Consider the following 27,517-nt stretch of genomic DNA (forward strand, 5'->3'; position numbering starts at 1 on the left):
TTATTCATAACACGTTCTTCCCCCCACACAACCTGCATCACTCCTGGGGTTCACAATGACCTTTCTTAATCTGCAGTTCTGGCCATGTCACCACCCTCTCAGCCACCACGCTCCCACCCACCAGGAATATTGAACAAACTTTTACCTCTGGGATTCCAGCAATGGCTTCTGACCTTCTTGTTTGTCTATAATGGCGTTATGAATGCCTGCTGGCACTCCTCTGGCACCCCCCCGTCCACATGATGACCCAATCCACCACACAAGCCATCATCCCACCCCATAAAAACGTCTACAATCATCCCAATAAAAAGTACAATCATAAAGGTCAACATGATTCCCCAACTCGATCTAAAAAATGGTCTTATGAGCCATTATTATCTTCCCAGGGTTTCAAAATGGCCAACATCAGCTGATTTCCTCGTGGCCTTTATTATGGTCAACACCGCCGCCATTACCACACAGGTACGCCTAGTTACTGAGGGATTTGGAGGATTATTGTGCCTGGATGTAACCCAGCTGAACCCCAGGGCTGACTTGAGCCCTAGGGTGGTGGAGGATGTGCATGGTGGACACTGTGTACACGATATATTTAACATTCCCAAACTTTTCCATGGTGGCTGTAATTATTGGAGGCAGTTGATGCACAGTGCCATTACTGCTTGGTCGCCCCAGTTAAATGATTTATTAGTTACAGATAATGGCACGAACATGGAGTGTCCTAAAGTGTCTGAAGTGAAGTACCTGGGTTATACGTATCAGGGAGAGGCTTTTTTATTTTTTTTTATCAACTAGAATCATTCCATTTTTCATTTACTCTTCGTTTATTTCGTCATTTACTTCAGTTATTCTCCGATTTAGTTAGGAACCACAAGTTACCACAGATGAAAAAGGTTTTGTAAATCTAATGGACTTGAATCTTTCAGAAAGTCATTATTAAAATGTATTTAGCCTTTTAAGGTAAATTAGAAATTTATCGATGCCATTATTTTGACCTTTGAGTGTGAATGCTGTGGCTTTGTAAGGCTGGTGTAATATCTAAAGAAGAAAATAAGCGTGGCAGAGGAGGATTCCAGCTTTATTTGACTCTACAACTGTAGTAGCAGGGAGGGCTATGTAGCGTAGCTAAATTGATAGTAAGGAGGTCTATGAAGCATAAAATAAATGTGGTTTAAAAGGTGAAATATGAAGCAAAGTAACCTTTGAAAACCATTCCCATCAATATCTCTCTTAGGCTTCCCATGTTATGGTTGAAATGTAACAATCTGTTCAACAGACAAGGCCACTTATGCTCAGCAATGGAATCCGTGGACAGAAAAGTGCGAAATTCCGTGGAAACTTCGCATTGCCATTAAATACAGCTATCGAGTGATGTTGCATTGCAATGGTAATATAATGTTTCATGAACAGAATAATGGTTCAGCCATTTCTGTTCTGAGGCCATTCATGCAGGGGATCAGGCATGTTGGGCTAAGAAACACTCTCCTTCCTCCAACTTACATTCAGCATTCGTCACTGCCTTTAATCTTTGCAAGTATGTTATCAGCGAGGCAGAGTGTTCCTTTATTCAAAGGAAGTGCAATAACCTCTTCTCGACATCCACTGACAAGCCCTTCTGGTCTTTAGCTAAGGGCATTGCTCACAACTTCTGTCACTCTTCTTTTCCTTCACTTTTCCATTCTGACAATACTATAGCTGTCTATCCCATTGACAAAGCAACTCTCTCTGGTCCCCCTGTCTCCTTTGACTCTACCTTGCATGACTAGCATTTCTTCTCCCTCTGATGCTCCTCTTACTAAGATTCTAATGTCATCCATCTCCATGTAATGAAAGTGTGTGCTTCTGAGCTTGTACCTGTGCTTGCTCGTCCATTCCATTTGTTTAAAAATCAGAACTTTTCTTTCTACTTGGAATCATGAATTGGTACATCCCATCCCAAGAAGGGTGACCATTCTAACCCCTCAAACTTTTGTCCCGCTGCTTTGACATCTACAATTTCCAAAGTCCCTCCTTAACTGTCAAATCCCAAGACATCTTGAATCTTAAAGTCTTCTTGCTGATCACTAGTATGGCTTACATACAGCAGGATCCACTGGTGACATTCTATCCCATCATACTAATGTCTGTTCAATGTCCCTTAAAAGATTGTGTGGAACCTTGTGTAGTTGCCCCTGGCATATCCAAAGCTTTTGACAGGGTGTGGCATTAGGTCTCATCTCAGCTCCCTTCATATCTAGCCTCTCTGGCTGATCTTTCTCCACGGCTGTTGATGGATCAGCTTTTCCCCCTTTCTCCATCAACAGTGGTGTTCCTCAAGGTTCTGTACCTGTTTCCTACACTTTCTCCTTTTTATCAACAATTTCCTTACTTCCACAGATGCATTCATAAGCTGATGACTCAACACTGCATTCCTCCACATCTTTCAATTCTCCTATTTCTCTCACTTGATCTGCTTCTTGTCTCGACACAACTTCCTCAAAAAACATGAGCTTGGACAGGATGTCTTAGTGGGGTAGACAAAATCTGGTAAATTTTAATGCCTCCAAGATCTAGTTTCTACCCATCTCTCTATCATGAGTTTCTCACAACTTTCTCTCCTTTGACTCCTCTGTAATTCCACCTCTTTACTCAATGAATATCCTTGGTATCACTGTAACATCCACTCCTTCTTGGAAACCCCACATTATGGAAATAGCAAAGGCTGCCTCTAAGAAACTGGAAGTCCTTTGTAGATGTTGAAATTTTTCCTCTTCTGAGCAATTGCTTCATCAATTCAAAGGATTGATCCATCATTGTATGGAGCAGTGTTCTAGCATCTGAGGTGGATCTATCCCTGTATCCTTACCTTACAGAGTCAAATCAAAAGCAACCCAACTTTAGACTCTCCTAGGCTAACTTCAGAACTTGACCTGCATGCTCTGCACTGCAATGTGGTTCAGTATCTTTCTTTTACAGGCATTAATTTGGTTTTTGCTCCCAAGGGCTGGCTGCTGGTGTGCCCCCACCGCTACTAGACCACACAAAATTCAGCAACCTGCTGCATCACAAGATTACTGTGTGGCCATTGGCAACTCAAGATTGGGCCATTTTATCTCTGTTTCCCTCTCTACACCTTGAAGTTTTGGAAGGCTCTACCCTCTCACGTCTTTCTCAATAACTGGCACATTTTAAAATACATGGTTTTCACTTCTTCCTGATTTCATAAATACTTCCACTTGTCTCTTTTCTTTACCCTGACTTTAACCTCTCTGTATTTTGATTAAGGCTTGGCTCTGATGTGGACTTTTGTCCTTGACTGGAACTTCCAACATGAAAAGTGACAATTAGTCTTGATTAGAATAAGTTCTATAATATATATTCTTTGGAGCAGAATAATGAATTTTAACCAAAATTAAATGTTCCTGTAAGCATCTTCCTTCCATTCTTTCGCCTGCTTGTAGTGTAGACGATAAACTAATTTTACAATAATATGCATACCTACATTATACTAGTTATAGTGCCATAATTTCAGTGTACACTACAGCAGGGTAACTCATGTAGAATATTTTCCATTACCATTACAGTACAGTTCACATTTGTTCGTTATTGCTCCCCTTTTGTACCTAAATATTCAGAGGGTGATTGTTTACATCAGTACGCTTTGGATATAAAAGGTTATCATTTAAGGTTACCACTATTTTACATAACTCATGGAATATGATTTTTACCGTTTTAATAAATGGATAAAATCATTTTACTGCATTGGTAATAAAAATTCTGTTTCTTCAGTATAATTAAGGAGGTATGGCAGCATCACGTCCCCTCATCTTTGTAACTGGAAATGCCAAGAAACTGGAAGAAGTGGTAGCAATACTGGGGGACTCTTTCCCCTTCAGGTAATAACTCTTATTAGCACATATTCTTTTAGATAATCAACAGAAAATTCAAATGGGAATCATTCTATACAGGAATATTGTTAGCTAGCAGTCAAATATTTTCAAATTGAAGGTCCATAAGAAGGTTGTGTAACACATCATGCCATATCTTGAACTTTGAAACCACAGGATCCCCTTTATGAAGCTCCTACAAAACTAAAGAAGTCAATCACATCCCATCCAGCTTTCTCCATAAATAGTTCATATGGTCTTCTCTAAATTATGCCTTACCTACCAGGTCACCCATTCTTTCAAAGACTAATGAAATAATATTTTCTTTTTTTTTTTGCCGCTGTCTCCTGCGTTTGCGAGGTAGCGCAAGGAAACAGACAAAAGAAATGGCCCAACCCACCCCCATACACATGTATATACATACGTCCACACACGCAAATATACATACCTACACAGCTTTCCATGGTTTACCCCAGACGCTTCACATGCCTTGATTCAATCCACTGACAGCACGTCAACCCAGGTATACCACATCGCTCCAATTCACTCTATTCCTTAACCTCCTTTCACCCTCCTGCATGTTCAGGCCCCGATCACACAAAATCTTTTTCACTCCATCTTTCCACCTCCAATTTGGTCTCCCTCTTCTCCTCGTTCCCTCCACCACCAACACATATATCCTCTTGGTCAATCTTTCCTCACTCATTCTCTCCATGTGCCCAAACCATTTCAAAACACCCTCTTCTGCTCTCTCAACCACGCTCTTTTTATTTCCACACATCTCTCTTACCCTTACGTTACTTACTCGATCAAACCACCTCACACCACACATTGTCCTCAAACATCTCATTTCCAGCACATCCATCCTCCTGCGCACAACTCTATCCATAGCCCACGCCTCGCAACCATACAACATTGTTGGAACCACTATTCCTTCAAATAAAAATACAAACCAAATAAAAAGAAGCACTCAGAAAAATCACCAGTTCCTTAGCAACCATAGGCATTCAACAACTGCTCAGTTAAACAGAAATACTTCAAAAAAAATTCCATCTCAACATGCTCAGGACCCAATTTTAAGCAACACGACTAACCTCTCCCATCCAAATCACTTCAAACCCATCCACTAAACTTTCAGCAGTAATAAAGAGCTTACTTCAGCCTTATACTTCAGCTACCTGTACTCAACAAACACCACACTGGCAAAATACAGTTACATGATAGTGATTAATAAACACTAAACCACTGCCCCAATCTTGTATTCATCTCCACTCAGTCAGACATAACCCATCTGAAACTGCATTCCCCAAACTTTTATGAGACACACTTTCTAAATTGAGTTTTGTACAGAACCAATCTCTTCAACATTACAAATAACAGTTCAACATATGACAGGACTCCTCATACAAATATCATTTCAACATACGACAGGACTCCTCATGCCAAAGATACAACTCCTACACTGAAAATGCCAAACACCTACTCCTCAACAATGTAACACACACCTGAAATGTCATCTGTTTATGATCCCAAATGAACTCCTGTCTTTGGCAGAATTGTTAGCCAGAAAATAGATTTACCAGAGTACCAGGGTGAGGCAGATGAAATTAGTCGTAAGAAGTGCAAAGCAGCAGCTGAACTGACCAAAGCCCCAGTTATTGTAGAGGACACATGCCTATGTTTCAATGCTCTTGGCGGCCTTCCAGGTATGCACTGTGGATATTTATTTCATAACTGATATCTCATTTACTTATCTACACTCAGAAGTCTATTCCTGATACACTACACCATGCACAGTTTTAAGATGGAAAGCTGTCATTCTAGATCATGTTATTTCTTTTGTGCTGAAATATGGCAGCATCAAATTATTAGCTCAAACAAAACACAAATGGCAAATACAGACCAGCATTTCATATTTTGAGTCATTTGGTCACCATATGACCACATCAAGTTTGCAGTAATCAGACTGGGTTTATATCAAAGTTATATTAACGCCTTAATGGCTGATACACTCCAGTTTTCCTTCTACAGATTCTTTATTTTAGCATAACTGCAATAAATTACATGTGTATGATTATTCTTGTTTGACACTTTACTTTGAAAATATGTTCTCATTACTTGAATGGTTACACTGAAAGTTAGAATTGCAAAATTAATTCCCACAAAAGTTAAGTGACAATATACAATTGATACATCAACCTGGAAATGGGATTGGAATAGTTTCTGATAAACAGATTGTTTACATATCAAAAAACAAGCACATGAACAACTGTAAGTTGATACTTTACATAACATTAAGTACATGATTATATATCCTGTATGGGTCTAATTTCCTTTTATATTTTCTCTTAAATTTTTGCTCAGTGTGTTATCTTCTATCTCCATGTAAATTTTATTTCTAAATATTTTTTCCAGGTCCATACATAAAATGGTTTCTGGAAAAGCTGAAACCAGTTGGCCTTCACCGCCTGTTGACAGCGTTTGAAGATAAGGTTAGCAATGACTGACTCTCCCAGGCTCACTGTGAACTATGATCTTTACTGAAGATTTCAGTTGCATCCATTACTTATCAAAGAAAGGCCATGTGGCTTTTCTTAGATGGGTTTAAATACTTTTTCTCTTAAGGAAATCTGAAACTACTTTGTTTTAGGGACTTAAATTATTGCTATGGTTTCATGTTTTTTGGGTTGAATTAAATTTTTTGTATAGTACATTTGTTTGTCCTAACCTCTTTCTACTTGACCTCTCAACTCTGCCCAAAGGCCACATTGTGAAAGTCCTGTAATAAGCAGACAACCTCACAATCTTATCACAACACTGACACTATTCAAGTAACAACAAACATGCAACATAACATCACACAATTAGAACTCTCGCTCATTAAAAACAGAATGTCTGCATCCCCACAGAAATCCACTGTCATCTCCTTAACCTCAGTCAGACATAACTTCAACTTGCATCCATACTCCTGAAATGGTATATCACTCCCATCCTACAGAACTGCAACCACACTGTACTAGGTATCATATACAACACACACACACCCACGACATTTACTCCCCTTACCACAAATATCAACATAAAGGTTGTAAACAAACTATACACCTCCAGAACACTTCCCAGGACCAGTTTTGGATAAGAAAAAGAATCTTTTAAGCATCCTCTACAAACTTCATTGGGTCCATCCTACCTCGCTAATGCAGGAGACTGACAAAGTATAATAAATAAATAAATAAAATATATATATGCAGTAAACCCTTGATTTAACAGACCCCGATATAACTGATTTTGGGTTTAACGGACTGTACAAACATTAATACATCAATTAATAATAATAATGAAAAAATCAAATGCTGCACCATGCACGTTTCATATTGCACTTGTTTTTGGTAGCATGGGGTATACTCACTTTGTTTCAGTTTCAGTCTGCCTCAAGCAATCCTTACAATTCAAAAATGGCATCAAGTGATAGAGGAGTTAAAAGAAAGCATGTGAACTGCATATTGTATTAAAAAATGGCCCACATATTACATTAGATTTAATGGACCTATTAGTCTGTTAAAGCAAGGGTTTACTGTATTGTATTAGGTTGATGAAGATTATTTAGTTTTGTGTGGCACTTTTCATTCATATATGTGTTTATCTTATGTATAGTTAAATGAAATGAGGAACTTCCCATTACTCCTCAGAGACTGTAATTCTTCACAAAAGTGAATCATTTGTGAGACATTGGCTGGGACTATGTTGAATATAATTGCTATTTCTTTGCAGTCTGCAGAAGCAGTGTGTACATTTGCTTTCTCCTCTGGTAATTTAGAGGACGAGGTAATCCTCTTTCATGGCCGTACCCCAGGTACCATTGTAGAACCCCGTGGTGACAACAAGTTTGGTTGGGATCCTTGCTTTCAGCCTAAAGGTAAGTTACAATCCATGGAATCTTTTATTCTTCTCTGACATATATTTGCCTTTTATTTAGGCAGGATGCATTTCCTTGATGGTGACATCTGAAGTACAAAAATTTTCCATCTCATATTTTCAGCCTCATGACATAGGAAAAAAAGATTCATATTTCATGTCTGTGCCTTGGAATTGGGGAGTAGTAGTTCTTACAGATTTCCTGTATATTAATTCTTCCTTTGTATCACAGCTTATAGGGATGCATACCAATTCTCCTGTATTAAATTTTGTTTTCACTTTCACCTTTCCAATTGCAGTCATTATTGATTATCACTCAAAAACTTAAATTATGACGCATACTTCTCCATTCAAATTGAGCTTGAACTGCAGCAGCCTGTCACTTTCAGTAGTAAGAACCTTGCCTGTATATGAATTTGTTTTAAGTATCATACTACTATATACATAATTAAAGTATCATTCTATTTTATGTTGCCTGCCACTGATTCAACTAAAGAAATTATATTACCTTTATAATGCTACATTACTTTCCATTTTGTTCCACCAAGATTTAGGGGTACCCTATCATCACTTTGTATGGCTTTCATATCATGTAATGATCCATATTGTTTTGAAATTGTTAGAAAATATATCTAGAACAGACAAAATGTCATTCCAGGATAGTGAAATAAGTGGATTTTCACTGCTATCATTACATCAGTTTTTCTATTAGACAATGGACTAACCTATATATTTTTTCATACTTGTTTGCTGTTTCCCATGTTGGCAAGGTAACACCAGGAATAGACAAAATGGTCTCATTGGCTTACATACACTTTCTAACTGTTATGAATTATGAACTGAAAGTAAGATTGAATTATACTTTGCTGCATTACTATTATTATTATGTCTTTCTACATAGTAGGGAAAAATGTTTTTGATGTTTCTTTTTATTCTTGTTATTTTCCCTTTGACCAGATGTATAAAGGTCAGGTCAAAGGCATCTTCCCTAAAAGCTATTGCTGTTATGGGTTTAGTGAAAAGGAGTGTGTAGAAAAGATGACATCTGACTTCACCTATCGAATCAAAGGCCAATAGTGGCAAAGGCGTTGCGAAGGTGAAAGTCAAATTTGTGTTATATACAGTAATTCCTTTACTTTCCTTGTTGAAGGAAAGTTTGTGATCTCTCAAGCTTTTTCTTTGTTCTGCGGACATTTTCAACACTTGTAAAGTTAACAGTTTACCCCCACCCGAGGTAATTACATTCTCTGTGTAAGGATGGTTTACATGTCCATAAGTGACATATTAGACAAAAGTTTCCAAATTTGGAATAATATCGGGACAAGCTGTGAAAAGTACTCATCCTTGACTTCTTACACATCCACCATGTGTCAGTGCCAGTATGAATGCTAATTGACAGCAAAATAAAATTGTACAGTGCCTAATTTCTCTTTCCTTCTTTTGAAACTCGATATAAGATTTGAAATGTCTCTTACCATGCTTCCAATAATATGGCTCTATTTTGTAGGTAAATGTGCAATATTCCCATGTTTTTAAGCTATCTTTTGGTTGAAATTAACTTCATTGTCCTACATTTATGTTATTCATAAGTAGATAGCAACTGACCAACATACATTAATGTGCTAGTACCACCAGTCAAAGATTTAAAAAATTAGGGTTAGACTTTGAATGCACTTCTCTTCCTATGGCAACTCGAAGTCATTATTAGACCTTTTGGAAGTCATGATAATTAAAATGTTCATGTGTCCTTTACTTTCTGTTGCATAATTGAGGTTAAAATTTCAAGAAATGAAGATTTCTTTCAGATAATCTTGTGTAATGTATCTGTAATGTGTTGTGGCTGTGATAAAGATTCTTCAAGAATAAATACTCTGCAATGAGTGCAGTGGGAGAACAATGATGGTGGTTCAATGTATCTATCTACATCTGTAATGCCCATACCCTCCCAGAACTTCCATCAAGTGGGTTGCTGTGGCAAAAGAGTCCACTTATTCCTTGCATACACCATTTAACTCATTTTTCCACTATTTCTCTCCCTCCGGTATTTTTCTGCTCTTTTTCCCCATGTCACAGATGGTCTTCCTCTCACACTAACCCCATTAATCATCCTTTTTTTTTTTTTAAACAATTCACCATTTCCCACATTAGCGAGGTAGCATTAAGAACAGAAGACTGAGTGTTTGAGGGAATATCCTCACTTGGCCCCCTTCTCTGTTCCTTCTTTTGGAAAATTAAAAACGAGAGGGGAGGATTTCCAGCCCCCTGCTTCCTTCCCTTTTAGTCGCCTTCTACGACACGCAGGGAATACGTGGGAAGTATTCTTTCTCCCCTATCATACACTATTCTCAGAAATTCTCTGTCATGCATTCTTTCTACATGCTCTAACCACCTCAAAGTATTTAGTTTCACCCTCTCAACCATTCCACAATTTATCCCCTTTGCATTCTGTCATACCAGAGCTCTCAAACACCCCCCTTATTACCTTCTTTCCATCTAGCCATACCACATGCTCCTCTAAAAGTACTCATTTCCACAGCCTGGTTCTTGAGCTCTGTGATGTTTGATGTAAGTCTCAAAAATTAAGTTACCCATTTTTTGGAGCTCTTCTTTTGGTTGATGGTGTTAGCTGATACTGTATATAAAATTCCAGCATATAAGACTTCATCATTTTTTTTTTTTTTTTTCTAATTTTCCAAAAGAAGGAACAGAGGGGGCCAGGTGAGGATATTCCAAAAAAGGCCCAGTCCTCTGTTCTTAACGCTACCTCGTTAACGCGGGAAATGGCGAATAGTTTAAAAAAAAAAAAAAAAAAAAAAAAAAAAAAAAAAAAGACTTCATCAGTTTCATCTTTTCTGTTCCTCTTAAAACTTTGCCTTACTGAGAAATGAGCTCATTTCCTTTTTTGAAGCAAGAAGAAAAAAAGCACTTTAGGTCCTGCACCTTAATTCCACCTTACTTTCATCCTTATATACTTTTACCCCTTTTAATCTTCCTTAATTTATACATTCATTCTTATGCATCGTTAATCAACAGCTGTTTCTTTCTACAAACCCATACTGTAATACATAGTGATATGTCATTTGCATTATTAATTACTCATTTCATAACACTGTATCTCTATCAGGCTTCCTGATGCTATAACTTCAGATATTCATCCTACCATATATTTCTCACTTAAGAAATCCTCTTATCCACTGATATTCAGATCATTCTGTCACACCTATTTCATTCATGTATGAACGGTGTGAACTTTGATGCTGAAGACTAACTTTACCAAAGCCATTTACTACCTTCTCAAATTGCATCAAACTGAAGACTGAAGTATCTGTCATATGGAATGTTAATTAATTTAGATTTTCTCCTCTCTGACAGGATACAGCCAAACATTTGCCGAGCTAGACAGCAGTGTCAAGAACAGCATCTCACATCGCCGGCGAGCTTTAGATGCTCTCCAAGAATTCTTTACTAGTGAAGAGGGGAGAACACTACTTGCTAAAAAATTAAAAGTTGAAGAAAGTAATGGAAACTGATTAATCAACACCACACTTTTACTTAGAAGGATAGTGCATTCAAACAAAAGAAGTTCATAAATTATTGAATTGAAGAATTTTTGATGTGTACTGTTTGTGACATTTCTCTAAAAATAAAAGAATTAAGCAATTTTATGTTTTTCTCCCTAATAGCTGATTTTTTTTTCAACACAGCTGCCTCTCCAGCTTCAGTGAACAAGCAGCAGGTACAAATAAATTAGCCTTGTCCACCATTTCCCTCCTTTGTCAGATAGCGATAGAAACATGAGGAACAGCCACATTTACACACATCCTCCCTTCAGCTGTCATTTATAATACATTGACACCACAGCCCTGTCAAGTGCCAAGTCCCACAGACCAGTCCAGTGATAGCATGTTCCCCCTGTATACAACACTGCTTCAGTTCATTCTATCCCAAACATGCATCTCACCCTCCTGACTGTCAGGCCAAGATATGTCAAAACCTCTTTCACTCTATCCTAGCACACCCTTCTTGGTCTCTTTTCCCCCCTTCATCCCTCTAGTTCTGACACACAGATCCTCTTACTCTTACTTTGCTCATTATCTCCATACATCTAAACCATTTCAGCACATCCTGGACTCAATCAGACTGCATTTACCAACAAATCTCTCTCTTATATTGTCATTCCATACATCTATCTGCCTTACACCATATATTGTCCTTTGGGATTTTATTTCCAACATGTCTACCCTCTTTCACTCTGTTCCTTTGTATTCAGAGGCTGAGACTCACATCCATACGGCACACTGGGACTTCATACATAATACCATAACAGACACTGACCTCTCCCACATCTTCATTCTGCATATCTCTATAACTGTTTTTTGCTGCTATATATACAGAGAAAAATTACTCAAAAAGTATGTTGCCACAAAAGGCATGTTTCAAGCATGACTAGTTATCCATTTATCTATATCTCTAATACCTGTCCCCTTTAAGAAGTTCCTTAAGGGGGTAGCCACAGCAAAAGAGTTCTTATAACTGGTGAGCTCCAGTAATGCTTCTTATCCTTCTTACCCTTAACAGGCAACTAGCAGAGGGTAACACTAGCACAGTGTTTTCAGGGTCTTACCTAATGTCCATTTCAACTACTTCAATACAATGTTCCTGCCAGCATGACTGGCAATTTCAGGATGTTCTTTAGAAGGCTGGAACCATAAATTCATAACCAGCACTTGATGAAAATTTGTGATCTATCTATATCTCTGATGCCTGTTCCCATATGGAACTACCTTAAGGGGGTGGCGAGTCTACTTAATTAGGGAACTTGTGCTGCCGTAGTGCCTCACCCTTAGCAGAACACTGGCAGAGGGCAACTTTAGTGCACTGTTTGCAGAGGCTCCTGCTTAATGTTCTGACTCATTATTTCTACCTAATGCTACTGCCAAATGTTCCTACCTCCTACTTCTATCTGATACTCCCACCTAAATGTTCCTAATTACTGCTTCTATCTATAGCTCCAACCATTTTGCCAACGAGCACGGATAGTGCATGGTACTGCCCGCAGGAAATTCTAGAGTTAAGAAAAATGATCTATGTAAGTTAAGTGTTGTCAAATGTTATGTATGACAATAAGATGTTGTTAGTTTGTGGACAGAATGCCAACAGTCTACATGTGTGAGAGGCAGAAAGAAAAGACAACTAAAGTGCTGGCTCACTACACAGCTGTCACAAACCCTTCCAACACCCAAGCAGGTAGTAATGGTAATATACCTCCCTAGTTGTGGGCTGCTCACCAACTACAGGTCGTACCTCTTTAATCCAGCAACATTAAGATCTGGCCGTTGCCAGACCACAGAAAATGCCAGAAAACAGAAATTACCTCTAAGTCATACACAGTTGACAATCCGATCTCATAGTACTCGCACAAAGTCTTTACAAAAGTTCCTTTACCTAATTTTTTCAGTATCTCCACCTTTTCAAGCATAGATAATGAATAATGCTTATGCTTATTAGCATTAGCACCATCTTCTGCACCTCTTGGATGACATCCTGAAGGGCTAAAATACAGCTGAAGATAAGAAATTAACAGGACTGTTAATTACCTCAGCTGCAGTGTAAAACAAATTTTGGTTCCTTAGCACTGCTAAAAACACTGCCCTGGTGCCAGATCCACAAATCTATAATTACTGGCAGCAGATTCAAAATGAGCCCAACCACCAAGCACTGGAGTAGAGAGGTAAAACCTGCACTAACTTTAATGTGATAGCAGCTGAAACTGTGTGTTTCATGCGTGATACCAAGCAAGGTTAATATTTCGTTGAGTAGGAGTGGCTAACAATTTTGAGTTCTGTGGGGAAGTAGCTTGGACTCATGTCTGTCAGGGGTTAAAAAGATTATGGTAAATCTTTGTTGGGATAAATCAGTTCATTTTTGAGTAAGCCCATGCTGTAATTGCATGTTGTAATGATATGTGTTTGTTTTTGTTTGTACACTGTTAGGGTGCTGTCTTGTCACAGTGACATCAGCTACATATAAGAGGGCCTTCACAACAAAGTTCAAGTAAAGTGGAGAGAAATCATGTTGGAAGAGACTAAAATTGGGAAGGGAAAGTTTTATTGTGTTTGTTGAACTGAGTATATATGATGATACAGTTGATAAAGACAATCTACAAATATTATACACACACATACCTAGAGATATAAATAGGGTAGCTTTAACAATCTCCATAAACTGTAATCATCACACATCTTTCCACATTATTCTTATAACATAACTTACAAGACAATAGTGGTTTGCCAAATGATCTTTAGCTACACTGTGATTCAGTGCTAGATATGAGGTTGATCATTGCCTGTTTCTCCAAAGACACTTGGTTTTGCAACTCTTGATGTGCATTTGCTGAGGAAGTAATAAACTGAGCAAGGTGTTGACCACGCATGATACTTGTCACACCTCCCTCACGCAAAAATATTATCTCAGGATCATTACGGGAATGGTACACTAAACCAGGTTGAGGTCGCACCTGAAAAATGTTATTGGAAATAAGAATACAACACAAATGAATCATTTACAATGCTAATCAGTTTATCATCTTTAACTTACTCCCATTACCATGAGGCAGATGTGTACAAGCAGCTTTTCAGCTCACACACTAAAGCACTTCTTTGGTATTAATCTGGTAGACTTGGTGGAGTTGTCAAGTGAAACAATCATCACTTGCACTTCCTGTCTCACAGTTAAATGACTTCACTGCATACAATCAACAATCATTATAATGGCTTTTAGTCTTAAATACACCCAAACATAAAGAGCCCACAGACTGCATTTACTCATAGTATTTCTGATCATAGTAAATCAAGGATGTTCTGCTTGAGCCATCTTACCAAACAGTGAAGAAAAATACAATAAATATATAAACAGTGATATTGGAATTACAGCAATTTGCTTTTCTCAAGAATTATATGACAGTAATCCTCCCATACCATATTTTTATTCAGTGTCCTTACTTTACCTGTTATTAATATACTTGTTCTGTTCATATCTGACAAGATAACAGGACAAGCCCTTCCTAACAAAAGGGAGTATCCAATCACAGTTTTAAACATAATTATATATAGGAAAGGCCACATCTAACAAAAATCCAATCAAAGGCTTAAACATAACTAATCTCTTATGAATACACTATGTCACGTAACATTCTGCTCAGCTTACCTAGTGTTCTGATACTTCTGGATGCTAATCTATATCTCCTACACCACATTAGATTGCATTCAACTTACTGTAAGAATAATAACAAAGAAGTCAGACTCTGAAGAATGAGGTGTTGAAGTTGCTGAGGCCTTTGACATCGGGGAAAGAGTTCCAGGATGAATCACAGGGATGAACTGGATGAGTGAGTCACATGGAAGCAACATTGGCTTGATCTCAGAAGTTACCAAAGTTGAAAAGCCTGCATATGCACAGGAAATTTAGCAAATTCTGTACTGCATTCCTATCACTTCTAATACTCATTTGGGTAAATAATGTTCATAAAAAATACAATCAGGCAAGGAGAAAGAGATTTAGTACTGTCACTGTCCACCACGAGTAAGACACAAGAGATTTCCCACAACCTGCTCATTATTCATATGATAATCTCCACAATAAAGTGATGAATACGGAGACAACTGGTTCTGATTTGAAAGATTATAATCTGTACTCTGACTTAAAAAGATTCTACGAAGCATAATTTCTATTGAGATGTCTTTTACTGCATATGGTTAAAAAAAAAAGGTAAACCCATTCATTTCTCCAGACAGCTCAAGCCAACTGCAAACCTGAAAAATAAACACAGCATTCACCAAGTCATTAATTACCATCACAAGTTACTCCAGACAACAAAATTCATAGCCCCAAACTGGTCAGCAATCAAGTCTATCCTTGGATAATAAAAATACGAGCAAAAGCATCACTGCTTGATCTCTCATGTAAGCACTCTAGAAGGGTGAAACCTACTTGCTAGAGGGAGCTTCTCAAAAAAATAGAAGCATTAAAATCATGAACTGCATTGAATTTTATGCCTTGTGAAAAACAAAAATGTATTACCTTGTGAGGCTTGATAAGGTCTTTCTGGTCTGTGTGTTTCTCCCGAGGATACCTTAAGGAAGCGGGGTGTGTGTGTGTGTGTGTGTGTGTGTGTGTTAGCGAAGCCATTTCCTGTGTGGCAGGGTAGTGGCAGGAATGGATGAAGGCAAGCAAGTATGAATATGTACATGTGGAGATATGTATATGTGTAGATATGTATGACTGTGTATGTATATGTAAGTATATGGTGATATGTATATGGGCATGTATAGGCATTTATGTATATATATATGTGTGTATATGAGTGGATAGGCCATTCTTCGTCTGTTTCCTGGCGCTACCTCGCTGATGCGGGAGATAGCGATTAAGTATAATAATACCAATTCTTATCCAATACACACCTCTTCCAATCATCACAGATTCATAGTTACTAAAATGTGAAGAAGAAAAGTCCTTAAAGTCAGATAATCTAAGACAAAAATGCCATCATTTATCCCAGCTCCATTTCAGCAATTTTTGCATCTGACACAGGGTTTAGTGTTCACTCTCTTTGTCCTCATCACATTTTCAATAACAATTAGTTATAATTCACCATCTGAATAATCTGTCCAGTGTGTATAATATCCTTAACAGAATCTATCCGAGTAACTAAAAGGAGGACAAAATAAGGACAGTAAACCTGTTAAAGAATGGAAAAGCTGGGGCTGTATATGGAATAGTTAATAAGGTGGTTGAGTGGAGGTGAAAATTGTGTCTAGTGGATCTCTGGAGAGGGTGTATAGATAATATTTTTGCTTCTTACATTTCTATTTTACTCAAACAGTTGATTTGTCATGTGCGACCAAAGTCTCTTCATTCCAACTCTACATACAAAATACTTTCATTGCATCATATCCCTAGTCACTCCTCTAACATCTTCACTATACAAACAAATATTACACTGTGCTATCTTACTTCTTTCAAACCTTTAGTTTAGTTTTGATTACATTCATGTTTAGTATTCACCTACATATATCATCAAAGCATCCCTGCCATTCTATCTACTTCCTCCTCTAATTCATGTAAAAAAAAGAGCATCATCTGAATACAAAAGTGGTAAATTCCATTCTGTTTCACCATAATCTGGCAATAAACCAGTCACCAGCGTCATTCGACCTCTCTCTCATTTCACCCCGTGCCATACTCATAGAGACACTGAGCAGCCACCATGTAACCTTGATTCACAACAATGTACATGCAAGAGTAAAATTTCTGAATGATGATTGAACATACAATTTTTTCCAGTCAATGTAATGCAGGTTTTCATGTCTAACACTAAACTGCATAATGTTATAGAAGTAATTTTATCATAACCAATGAGGTTATGAGGTGCTGCTACTGTGGAAAGTAAAGCTTGAAATTGGGAAAAGTTATTGACTTTCAGTACCTCGAGGGGATACTTTAGTTTTACTAGTGTAGCCGAAGGGATACTCTAGTTTTATGAGAGTAGCAAAGTCTTACCCCACCTTCTTGTGCTGACCTCATTATTACACTCTTTAGGGGTGAACTAAAGGAGGAGGTGTTACCCAGTTACATTAGGGCAATACTTTTAGATTTGGAGAAACCCCTGAGGTGTGCTGTCACTTTTACTTTTTTGACAATTTTGGAGCCTTGCTGCCTCTGGAAACACTGTACTGGAGTTGCCCTCTGCCAGTGACCTGTCAAGGGTAAGGCACAAAAGGCTAAGAAGCAGCACCGGAGTCTGCCAGTTATGCTGTGGATTAAATAGACGGACAATTGAGGGTCATAGCACTGAAAGTGAATGGGATGACTGGTGAGAATAAAAGGAGGGAGATTGTAGAGAGGTTTAAAAGTTGTAGCACGGATGTGCTAAGGATTGGAGAAACCCATATCCTTGGGAAGGGTGTGTGAAGTGAAAATGGAAATGATGAATGCAAGTTATGCATAGAAGGAAATGTAGTAAGGATGGGAATGAGTGAAAATTATCAGGGAAAAGGATGTACAATTCTGCTATCACCAAGAATATGGGAGGGTGTTATAGAGCATGGATGAAATGAATCAAGAATAGTGTGGGTGAAAGGAAAGACTGGGATTTTGAAGTATGCATGAGTATGTGTATATGCACCTGTGAATATGAAGACTGTATGAAGTAAGGATGAAATGAAGCTTTTCTGGGGAAATTTGAATGACCGTATAAACAGTTTTGAGAATGAGAGAAACGTGGTCATATTGGGTGATATAAATGTGAAAAGGGGATGTGATGAAATTGGTGAGATTGTTGGTAAATGAGGAGTGCCTAAAGGAAATGAGAATGGAAGCTATCTTGCAGATAGGGGTTTATTCCATGCAAACACCTTTTTTCAGCACAAGATGATCAACAGATATACAAGGATGAGGAATAATAGAAGAGAAGAGCAAAAGGCTTTGACTGACTGTGTGGCAGTGTATGAAAGATTGAGAAAGGCTGTGCTGGATGCTAGAGTCGTGAGAGGATTCTTTGGGGAGACTGACCATTTCGCAGTTCTTGTGGGGATAAGGATGAGGGAGAAGTGGAGGTATGGTATAAGGAAGAATGGAGAGGTAAAAGTGTTGGCATGCGAGAAGATGAATCAGGAAAAATGCAGAGAGGAGTATAAAAGGAAGGTAACTGAAAGCTTAGATGTCCAGTGAATTTAAGAATGCAGTCATGTGTAAACGTTCAAAGAAATGCTAGTAAAGGTTGTAGAATCCATAGCTGGATACAAGGTAGCGAGATACAGGAATAAAAAGGACAATGCATGGATGGAAGAGATTAGAAATGCTGTAGGAGAGAAGAAAAAAGGCATATGGTGGATTGCTCAATAGGAATGTACCAGGGGAAGTTCAGCGAAGGAGGAGGGAAGAATACAAAATATGTAAGCGGGATGTTAAGAAGCAGATAAAGGAAAGCAAAGAAAGAGTAGATGAAGATTTTGGAAGAAAGTTAAGTGAAAAGTTTTGGGACAATAAGAAACTGGCAGTTGAGGGAATAATTGGTATACATGGGGTGTTCAGTGTTGTAAATGGAAATGGTGAAGAGCTTGTAGATTTATGTGCAGAAAAAGGACTGATGATTGGGAATACCTGGTTTAAAAAGCGAGATATACATAAGTACACTTATGTAAGTAGGAGAGATGGCCAGAGAGCGTTATTGGATTACGTGTTAATTGACAGGCGTGCGAAAGAGAGACTTTTGGATGTTAATGTGCTGAGAGGTGCAACTGGAGGGATGTCTGATCATTATCTTGTGGAGGCTAAGGTGAAGATTTGTATGGGTTTTCAGAAAAGAAGAGTGAATGTTGGGGTGAAGAAGGTGGTGAGAGTAAGTGAGCTTGGGAAGGAGACCTGTGTGAGGAAGTACCAGGAGAGACTGTGTACAGAATGGAAAAAGGTGAGAACAATGGAAGTAAGGGGAGTGGGGGAGGAATGGGATGTATTTAGGGAGTCAGTGATGGATTGCGCAAAAGATGCTTGTGGCATGAGAAGAGTGGGAGGTGGGTTGATTAGAAAGGGTAGTGAGTGGTGGGATGAAGAAGTAAGAGTATTAGTGAAAGAGAAGAGAGAGGCATTTGGACGATTTTTGCAGGGAAAAAATGCAATTGAGTGGGAGATGTATAAAAGAAAGAGACAGGAGGTCAAGAGAAAGGTGCAAGAGGTGAAAAAAAGGGCAAATGAGAGTTGGGGTGAGAGAGTGTCATTAAATTTTAGGGAAAATAAAAAGATGTTCTGGAAGGAGGTAAATAAAGTGCGTAAGACAAGGGAGCAAATGGGAACTTTAGTGAAGGGCGCAAATGGGGAGGTGATAACAAGTAGTGGTGATGTGAGAAGGAGGTAGAGTGAGTATTTTGAAGGTTTGTTGAATGTGTCTGATGATAGAGTGGCAGATATAGGGTGTTTTGGTCGAGGTGGTGTGCAAAGTGAGAGGGTTAGGGAAAACGATTTGGTAAACAGAGAAGAGGTAGTGAAAGCTTTGCGGAAGATGAAAGCCGGCAAGGCAGCAGGTTTGGATGGTATTGCAGTGGAATTTATTAAAAAAGGGGGTGACTGTATTGTTGACTGGTTGGTAAGGTTATTTAATGTATGTATGACTCATGGTGAGGTGCCTGAGGATTGGAGGAATGCGTGCATAGTGCCATTGTACAAAGGAAAAGGGGATAAGAGTGAGTGCTCAAATTACAGAGGTATAAGTTTGTTGAGTATTCCTGGTAAATTGTATGGGAGGGTATTGATTGAGAGGGTGAAGGCATGTACAGAGCATCAGATTGGGGAAGAGCAGTGTGGTTTCAGAAGTGGTAGAGGATGTGTGGATCAGGTGTTTGCTGTGAAGAATGTATGTGAGAAATACTTAGAAAAGCAAATGGATTTGTATGTAGCATTTATGGATCTGGAGAAGGCATATGATAGAGTTGATAGAGATGCTCTGTGGAAGGTATTAAGAATATATGGTGTGGGAGGCAAGTTGTTAGAAGCAGTGAAAAGTTTTTATCGAGGATGTAAGGCATGTGTACGTGTAGGAAGAGAGGAAAGTGATTGGTTCTCAGTGAATGTAGGTTTGCGGCAGGGGTGTGTGATGTCTCCATGGTTGTTTAATTTGTTTATGGATGGGGTTGTTAGGGAGGTAAAGGCAAGAGTTTTGGAAAGAGGGGCAAGTATGAAGTCTGTTGGGGATGAGAGAGCTTGGGAAGTGAGTCAGTTGTTGTTTGCTGATGATACAGCGCTGGTGGCTGATTCATGTGAGAAACTGCAGAAGCTGGTGACGGAGTTTGATAAAGTGTGTGGAAGAAGAAAGTTAAGAGTAAATGTGAATAAGAGCAAGGTTATTAGGTACAGTAGGGTTGAGGGTCAAGTAAATTGGGAGGTGAGTTTGAATGGAGAAAAACTGGAGGAAGTGAAGTGTTTTAGATATCTGGGAGTGGATCTGGCAGCGGATGGAACCATGGAAGCAGAAGTGGACCATAGGGTGGGGGAGGGGGCGAAAATTCTGGGAGCCTTGAAGAATGTGTGGAAGTCGAGAACATTATCTCGGAAAGTGGGTATGTTTGAAGGAATAGTGGTTCCAACAATGTTGTATGGTTGCGAGGCGTGGGCTATGGATAGAGTTGTGCGCAGGAGGATGGATGTGCTGGAAATGAGATGTCTGAGGACAATGTGTGGTGTGAGGTGGTTTGATCGAGTAAGTAACGTAAGGGTGAGAGAGATGTGTGGAAATAAAAAGAGCGTGGTTGAGAGAGCAGAAGAGGGTGTTTTGAAATGGTTTGGGCACATGGAGAGAATGAGTGAGGAAAGGTTGACCAAGAGGATATATGTGTCGGAGGTGGAGGGAACGAGGAGAAGAGGGAGACCAAATTGGAGGTGGAAAGATGGAGTGAAAAAGATTTTGTGTGATCGGGGCCTGAACTTGCAGGAGGGTGAAAGGAGGGCAAGGAATAGAGTGAATTGGAGCAATGTGGTATACCGGGGTTGACGTGCTGTCAGTGGATTGAATCAAGACATGTGAAGCGTCTAGGGGTAAACCATGGAAAGCTGTGTAGGTATGTATATTTGCGTGTGTGGACGTATGTATATACATGTGTATGGGGGGGGGGGGTTGGGCCATTTCTTTCGTCTGTTTCCTTGCGCTACCTCGCAAACGCGGGAGACAGCGACAAAGTATAAAAAAAAAAAAAAAAAAAAGAAACTACACTGGAAGGAGGTGGAAAAGAAAAGAGGTAGATGTATGGGTTGAAGTGCAGATGTGAGAAGTAAGGAAGGGGAATTGCTGAATCAAATGAAGGGATTGAAGGGAAGGAGGAAAGAGTATTTTGAAGAGCTGATGAATGTGGGAGAAGGGAAGGCAGCAGCTGTTACATGCATGGGTATGGAGGATGGAAGGAAGAGGATACAAGTGAAGGGCCTATACAAAAAAGGGAGGTAAGAAGGGCAATGATGAGGCTGAAGGAAGAGAAGACACCTGGAGTGGATGGGATTATGTCTGAAATGCTGAAGTAAGGAGGAGAAAGTGTGATAAAGTGGATGCATCTTACATATAATTTACATTGGAAACAGAAGGTTGTGCCTCAAGAATGGGTGAAAGCTATTATAGTTCCTTTATTCCAGGGGAAAGGTGCTAAAAATGTATGTAACAGTTACAGGGGATTAAGTCTGTAAAGTAAGCCAAGAAAAGTGTATGCAAGATTATTAACCGACAGAGTGATGGAAGTGACTGAATGCAGAATAAGTGAAGAGCAAGGGGGTTTTAGGAAAGGTATGGGATGTGTGGATCAGACCTTTGGAGTAAAGATGATCGTGGAAAAATATTTGGCAAAAGGTAAGAAGTTGTATGCAGCTTTTATGGATCTGGAGAAAGCATATGACAGAGTCGAATGGAATGCTTTGTGGGATGTGTTAAGGATATATGGTATAGAAGGACAACTGATGGATGGTGAAAAAGCCTTCTATAGAGGAGCAAATGTGTGTGTAAGAGTGGATGGAGAGCTGAGCAAAAGTTTTGGGATACATGTAGATGTGAGGCAGGGCTGCATGATGTTACTGAGGCTTTCTAATATACATATATGCATGGACTGATAAGAGAGATGAATGCAAAATTAGGGAAAGGGGATGCAGAGAAAGAGTGTGGCGGTGAAATGTGGTGGCTAGTAGCAAGCCTGTCAGTGGATAGTATAGTGTTGTTTGCAGAGAGTGAAGAGGATCTTCAGGAGGTTGTGTTTTATGATGTGTTTAAGTGGAAGGCAAATGCGAGTAACAGCATTCTACTTTCAAAGTAATGGTGTTTGAAAGGAAATAGAGTGAAAGTACAGATTTCGTAAAACCATACAGAGTGAAAGAAGAAAGTGTACTAAATTGTGCTGTGGATACAGGGGGTAAAGACAGGAAGAAGTGAGGGAATCTAAGTATCTGTGAGCTGTCTTGGGTACATGTGGTGATATGGAAAGAGAGATAAGGGAGAGATTAGTACAGGGTAGAAGAGTCACTGGGTCCCTTAACAGAGTAATGAAGGGTAGAGGTGCTAGTATGGAAGTGAGGAGAGGATTAAGGGAAAGCATAGTCCTCCCAGCCCTGACCTATGCAGAGCAACCATGGACATAGAATGAGGCACAGAGGTCAAGAATCCAGGCTGTGGAAATGAGTCATTTTAGAAGAGTATGAGGTGTGACTAGATGGAATGAAGAAAGAAATGAATGGGTGTATGAAAGATGTGGTATGGCAGGGAATGCAAAGGGAGTGAATTGTGGAGTGGCAGAATGGGTGAAACGTAATACTTTGAGGTGGCTTAGACGTGAGGAAAGAATGCAAGACTGGAAATTTACAAGGAGAGTGTATGAGAGTACAATTAAAGGGGTTGGTGTGAGTGGAGGACCACCTGTGACATGGGCAAATAGTGAGGAGGAATACTGAAGGAGGAGAAATAGTGGAAGAATGCAAGGAATGGGGTATGTGTGGGAGGCACATGAGAGGGATAAGTGGAAACTCTTTTGCCATGGCCACCCCTTGATGGGAGTTCCCAGAGGGAACAGGCAATAGAGATATAGATAGACAAATAGGTGGATAGATTATGGTATATGGCAGGTACCATGTGCGTGATTTGAGTGGCTGTATGTACCAGATACATCCTACTGAACCGTTAGTAGATGTAAGACGAGGATAAAGACTGACAGTTGCAACAGCACATGATCATAAGAGAAAATATTTTCAATATTCCATTTCTATAATGTGAATATTTTCAGTTTGGGAGACCCCAAGACTGAAAAAGATCTACAGTTATATTTGGACTCAGCATGGAGCTATTTTCTTTAAAGAGTAGTCTGGGTCCCCTTAGTAAGTACCTCTGTTTGCTGGTTATGCTGAAGTTACTGGAGAAGTAAGGAGTGTCTATGATTACAACAGCCAACATAGAGATCTAGAGAGGAACATACAGCCTCTGTCAAAGTGTAGACTTTGCAGTCATGAATGTCTTACCACCTCTGGTCTTACCTAGCATGAAACAGTCACGTTGGTTCTGGTTTATCTTTACCCCATAGATGATGCCAGACTGGTTTAGACCAATGTATATCCTGCCACCAAGTCCTGTATTGAGCATCCCAAGAATGATCTGAACAGTTACACTAGTGTTAGAATGTCTATTGTAAATGAGCTGCCCATGGAATATTTACTGCTTGACAAACATAAGGGCACTTAAAGGGAATTTTTTCTCTCAATCCACTTTAGTTTGCAAATCTTTAAAACATATCTAATTATTTTGGTGGTATATTACATACTGTTCACCTATTCCAATCACTCCTATTCTCAAACTGTTAAAGCTATTAACCCATTACAAACACACCTATTCTTACACTGTTAAAACTGTTCACTTATTCCAAACGCAACTATTCTTGTACTCTTAAATCTTGCTTCCCAGCTAGTTTTACTTCATTCATCATTGTCCCACATAATATATTTTAAAGAAATCAATTCTTTTACACATGGGTTTGTTTCTTTTTTCTGTCCTTGTTTGCTGATCCCACAATAATGCAGCAGTGCCAGGACAAAACCAAGAACAGCCTAAGTTACTCATATCTACTCTCTGGCTGATGTTTACTGTGCATGGAACTATAGCCCCATCCACAGCCAAGCCCCAAAGACAATTCCAAGGTTTCCCCAAACCACATCATATGCCCTGGTTCATCTCACCATACTTTTATCTTTATCTCTGGTGTCTGTTCCAATTAAAACTCCCTTAAGGGGGCAGTCACGGCAATAGCATCTTCATAACTAGTGGACTCCAGTGCCGCTTCTTAGCCTTTACTGCCTCATCCTTAACAGGCCACTGGCAAAGGGCAACTCTAGTGCAGTGCTTGCAGAGGTTCCTACCTAATATTCCTACCGACTACTACTAGCCAATGTATCCACCTACTGCTCCTGCCTACCACTTCCACCTAATGTTTCTACCTAACGCTCCTGCATAAATGCTCCTACCTACTACTGCTGTCTACTGCTCCTACCATTTTGTCAAAAGGCATGGCTAGTGCATAGTGCTCACCACAGGCAAATCTAGAGTTAAGAAGAAAGAGCTGTGTGAGTTTAATGTTGTCAAGCATTATGTGTAACAAGGAGAGATTCTCTGTTTGTGGACAGAAAGCCAGTAGTCCATGTGTGGGTGAGGCAAAAAGGAAAGACAGCTACCCAGATTTGAGTAGTGCAACTTGACAACCACTGAAGTGCTGGCTCACGACGCAACTGTCACTAACCCTTCTAATACCCTGGCGGGTAGTACTGGTAACACACCTCCCTGGTCGTTTGCTACCTACCAACTACTACCAGCTGTTGAACAAGACAGCACATTTCTCCTTTTATACCACATTGCTCCAATCTTCTCTATCCCATGAACACTCTCATTTTGCAGAATGTTAGTGCCCTGATAACTCAAGTGCCTCTTTCACTCTATTCTTCTATCAATTCTTGGTTTCCCACTTCCTTTTGCTTCCTCTATATCTCACATTTATATCCACTTGGACAGACTTTCTCCATTCACCCTCACTATATGTCTAAACCATATTAGCAAATCCTGGTTTGCTTTATTAATTATGCTCCAATGATAACCACACAACTCTTTACACAGTCATTTCTTACACGATCAAACTCTCCTTACACCAAATATGGTCCTCATGCACTTCATTTCCAACATATCTACCCTCTTTTAGTCGTTTGCATTCTGGGCCCAAGACTTGCACCCTTAAAACACTGCTGGGATACCATCAGACATACCCATCTTTACCAAACACACAGTGGCCTTTGTCCCATCCCCCGCCATATGATTCACATCAGCTTCTAATGTTCCATCTACTGCCAAGTCAACACTCAGATATCTAAGGCATTCCACCTCCTCCAGGTTCTTCCCATTTAGATTCACACTCAAACCAACTTGTCTCAGTCCCCTGCTGATTCTTATGAACTTACTGTTATTCAAATTAACTATCAACTTCCTCTTATCACACTCTCCCAAACTGAGACCTTTGCATCTACAATATCTCTCTATTCACGTCTGCCACCAGAATGACATCATCTGGATTTGTAAGGTGTCTTATTCAATGCACACCTTTCACCCTCCTGTATGTTCAGGTCCCAATCACTCAAAATCTTTTTCACCCCATCCTTCCACCTCCAATTTGGTCTCCCAGTTCTTGTTCCCTCCACCCCTGACACATATATCCTCTTTGTCAACTTTTCCTCACTCATTCTCTCCATATGTCCAAACCATTTCAACAAACCTTCTTCTGTTCTCTCACCCACACTCTTTTCATTACCACACATCTCTCATACCCTTTCATTACTTAATCGATCAAACCATCTCACACCACATATTGTCCTCAAACATTTCATTTCCATCACATCCACCATCCTCCACACAACCATATCTACAGCCTATGCCTTGCAACCATATAATATTGTTGGAACTACTATTCCTTCAAACATACCTCTTTTTGCTCTCCTAGATAATGTTCTCTCTTTCCACACGTTCTTCACTGTCCCCAGATCCTGCACCCCCTCCTCCACCCTATGACTCACTTCCACAACATCCTACAACTAATAAAAGGAAGTAAGATTTGTTCATCACTGGCTGAAACTAGAAAGGTTTCCTTGGTGTGAAATATGAACTAGACAGAATGACCAACTTCCACACAAATTCAGCAGCTCTTGTTGTCTAATGCAGGGATGAAGTTCAGGTATTAAGGGCTGTGATTATGAAGTACAACCCCAACATCAAGAATCAACAATAAGAAGTAAATCTCATGAAATAGAGCTCTGTTCAAGGATAAAAGACTAATTTTGCAGCAGTGTTTCTAAGTTCTAAATATCTTACGGCCATTTCAAAGACAAGTAAAGGATTCTGAAGTCTCTTACAATGAATAATCATAAGAGACTGTCAATACCTGTAGAAGGGTATTCCTCCGAATGTTCGGTACACTCTTGTCAAGGATAATGTGATGAGTCTTGTCATTTTGCAAATCAAACATGTGGTGATAGTGCAGCTTGCCTGCAAAAGTCACTTTTATAAAAAAAATTATAAATCTATAGTAATTCATATAATCTTCTGCATAAAACATAGTACTCCCTACATATTCTACCCTATGTTGATCATATACAAGTATTAGCTACATATTTTCAAAGATATAGACACTTTCCATAAACAATAACTGTATACCTCCTATTTTCTCTTGAATAAACTAATTTGGGTAGATTATAGTATCAGAGTCAAGTTACACACACACAAAACTGGTATACATGAGTGCCTCCTAATTCTGGCTAAGATATGGATGAATTGCATTTTTCCCAAGCCTTTTCATACAAGTTAGGGAAGGGAGTATATTACAGGAGAGTGAATTACCACTTAAATATAACATTTTGTCATGGCAATGAATAGTACTTGAATTTGACTGAAAGGTCAGTGAGAACACACTGAGATCAGAGAAGAAACCAGCTTCACAGAGGATACAGTCATGGAAATTGTAGAAAGGTAAACAATCAAATTGGGAACATAAATTGGAAAATAAAATTCCACTGCCAAAACAAAGAATAATACAATGAAAGGTTCTGTGAAATCTACAATGAAGAGATTAGAAAATGGGTTCCTATGGCAGTACAAAGGGGGAATGTTGGTAAGAAAAGAGATAGGTGTATATCTATCT

At 39.2% G+C, this 27,517-nt stretch overlaps 2 protein-coding genes across 4 annotated transcripts in view; one reads left to right on the forward strand and one right to left on the reverse strand.

Moving 5' to 3' along the window:
* The first annotated feature begins 303 nt into the window (after positions 1–303).
* On the forward strand, positions 304–11,438 carry LOC139758977 (inosine triphosphate pyrophosphatase). Of its 2 annotated transcripts, none has more exons than XM_071680838.1 (6): positions 304–462; positions 3,766–3,872; positions 5,418–5,569; positions 6,279–6,355; positions 7,635–7,779; positions 11,151–11,438. In XM_071680838.1, exons 2-6 carry the CDS (start codon positions 3,781–3,783, stop codon positions 11,306–11,308), a joined length of 624 nt encoding a protein of 207 aa, XP_071536939.1. In that variant the 5' UTR covers positions 304–462; positions 3,766–3,780; the 3' UTR covers positions 11,309–11,438. The 2 variants fall into 2 exon arrangements, with proteins under 2 accessions (XP_071536939.1, XP_071536940.1); XM_071680839.1 differs by lacking the exon at positions 304–462 and adding an exon at positions 992–1,384.
* LOC139758976 (uncharacterized) overlaps positions 8,522–27,517 on the reverse strand; it is a 36,534-nt gene continuing 17,538 nt past the window's right edge. The window contains exons 9-12 of one of the 2 annotated variants that reach the window (XM_071680837.1): positions 26,762–26,865; positions 23,826–23,943; positions 15,053–15,222; positions 8,522–14,295 (exon numbers count right to left, since the gene is read on the reverse strand). In XM_071680837.1, the coding sequence (XP_071536938.1) occupies positions 14,080–14,295; positions 15,053–15,222; positions 23,826–23,943; positions 26,762–26,865 (608 nt within the window). In that variant the 3' untranslated portion in view covers positions 8,522–14,079. Of the gene's footprint in view, positions 14,296–15,052; positions 15,223–23,825; positions 23,944–26,761; positions 26,866–27,517 lie in introns of those variants that run through there. The other variant, XR_011714967.1, reaches the window with a different exon arrangement.

This window comes from Panulirus ornatus, chromosome 32, assembly GCF_036320965.1.
Source record: "Panulirus ornatus isolate Po-2019 chromosome 32, ASM3632096v1, whole genome shotgun sequence".
NCBI classification, from domain to species: domain Eukaryota; kingdom Metazoa; phylum Arthropoda; class Malacostraca; order Decapoda; family Palinuridae; genus Panulirus; species Panulirus ornatus.

Coding starts and splice junctions, on each gene's coding strand:
- LOC139758977 (XM_071680838.1), top strand. CDS start 3,781: ATGGCAGCATCACGTCCCCTCATCTTTGTAACTGGAAATGCCAAGAAA. Junction 6,356..7,634: donor TGACAGCGTTTGAAGATAAG/GTTAGCAATGAC, acceptor ATTTCTTTGCAG/TCTGCAGAAGCAGTGTGTAC. Junction 7,780..11,150: donor TCCTTGCTTTCAGCCTAAAG/GTAAGTTACAAT, acceptor CCTCTCTGACAG/GATACAGCCAAACATTTGCC.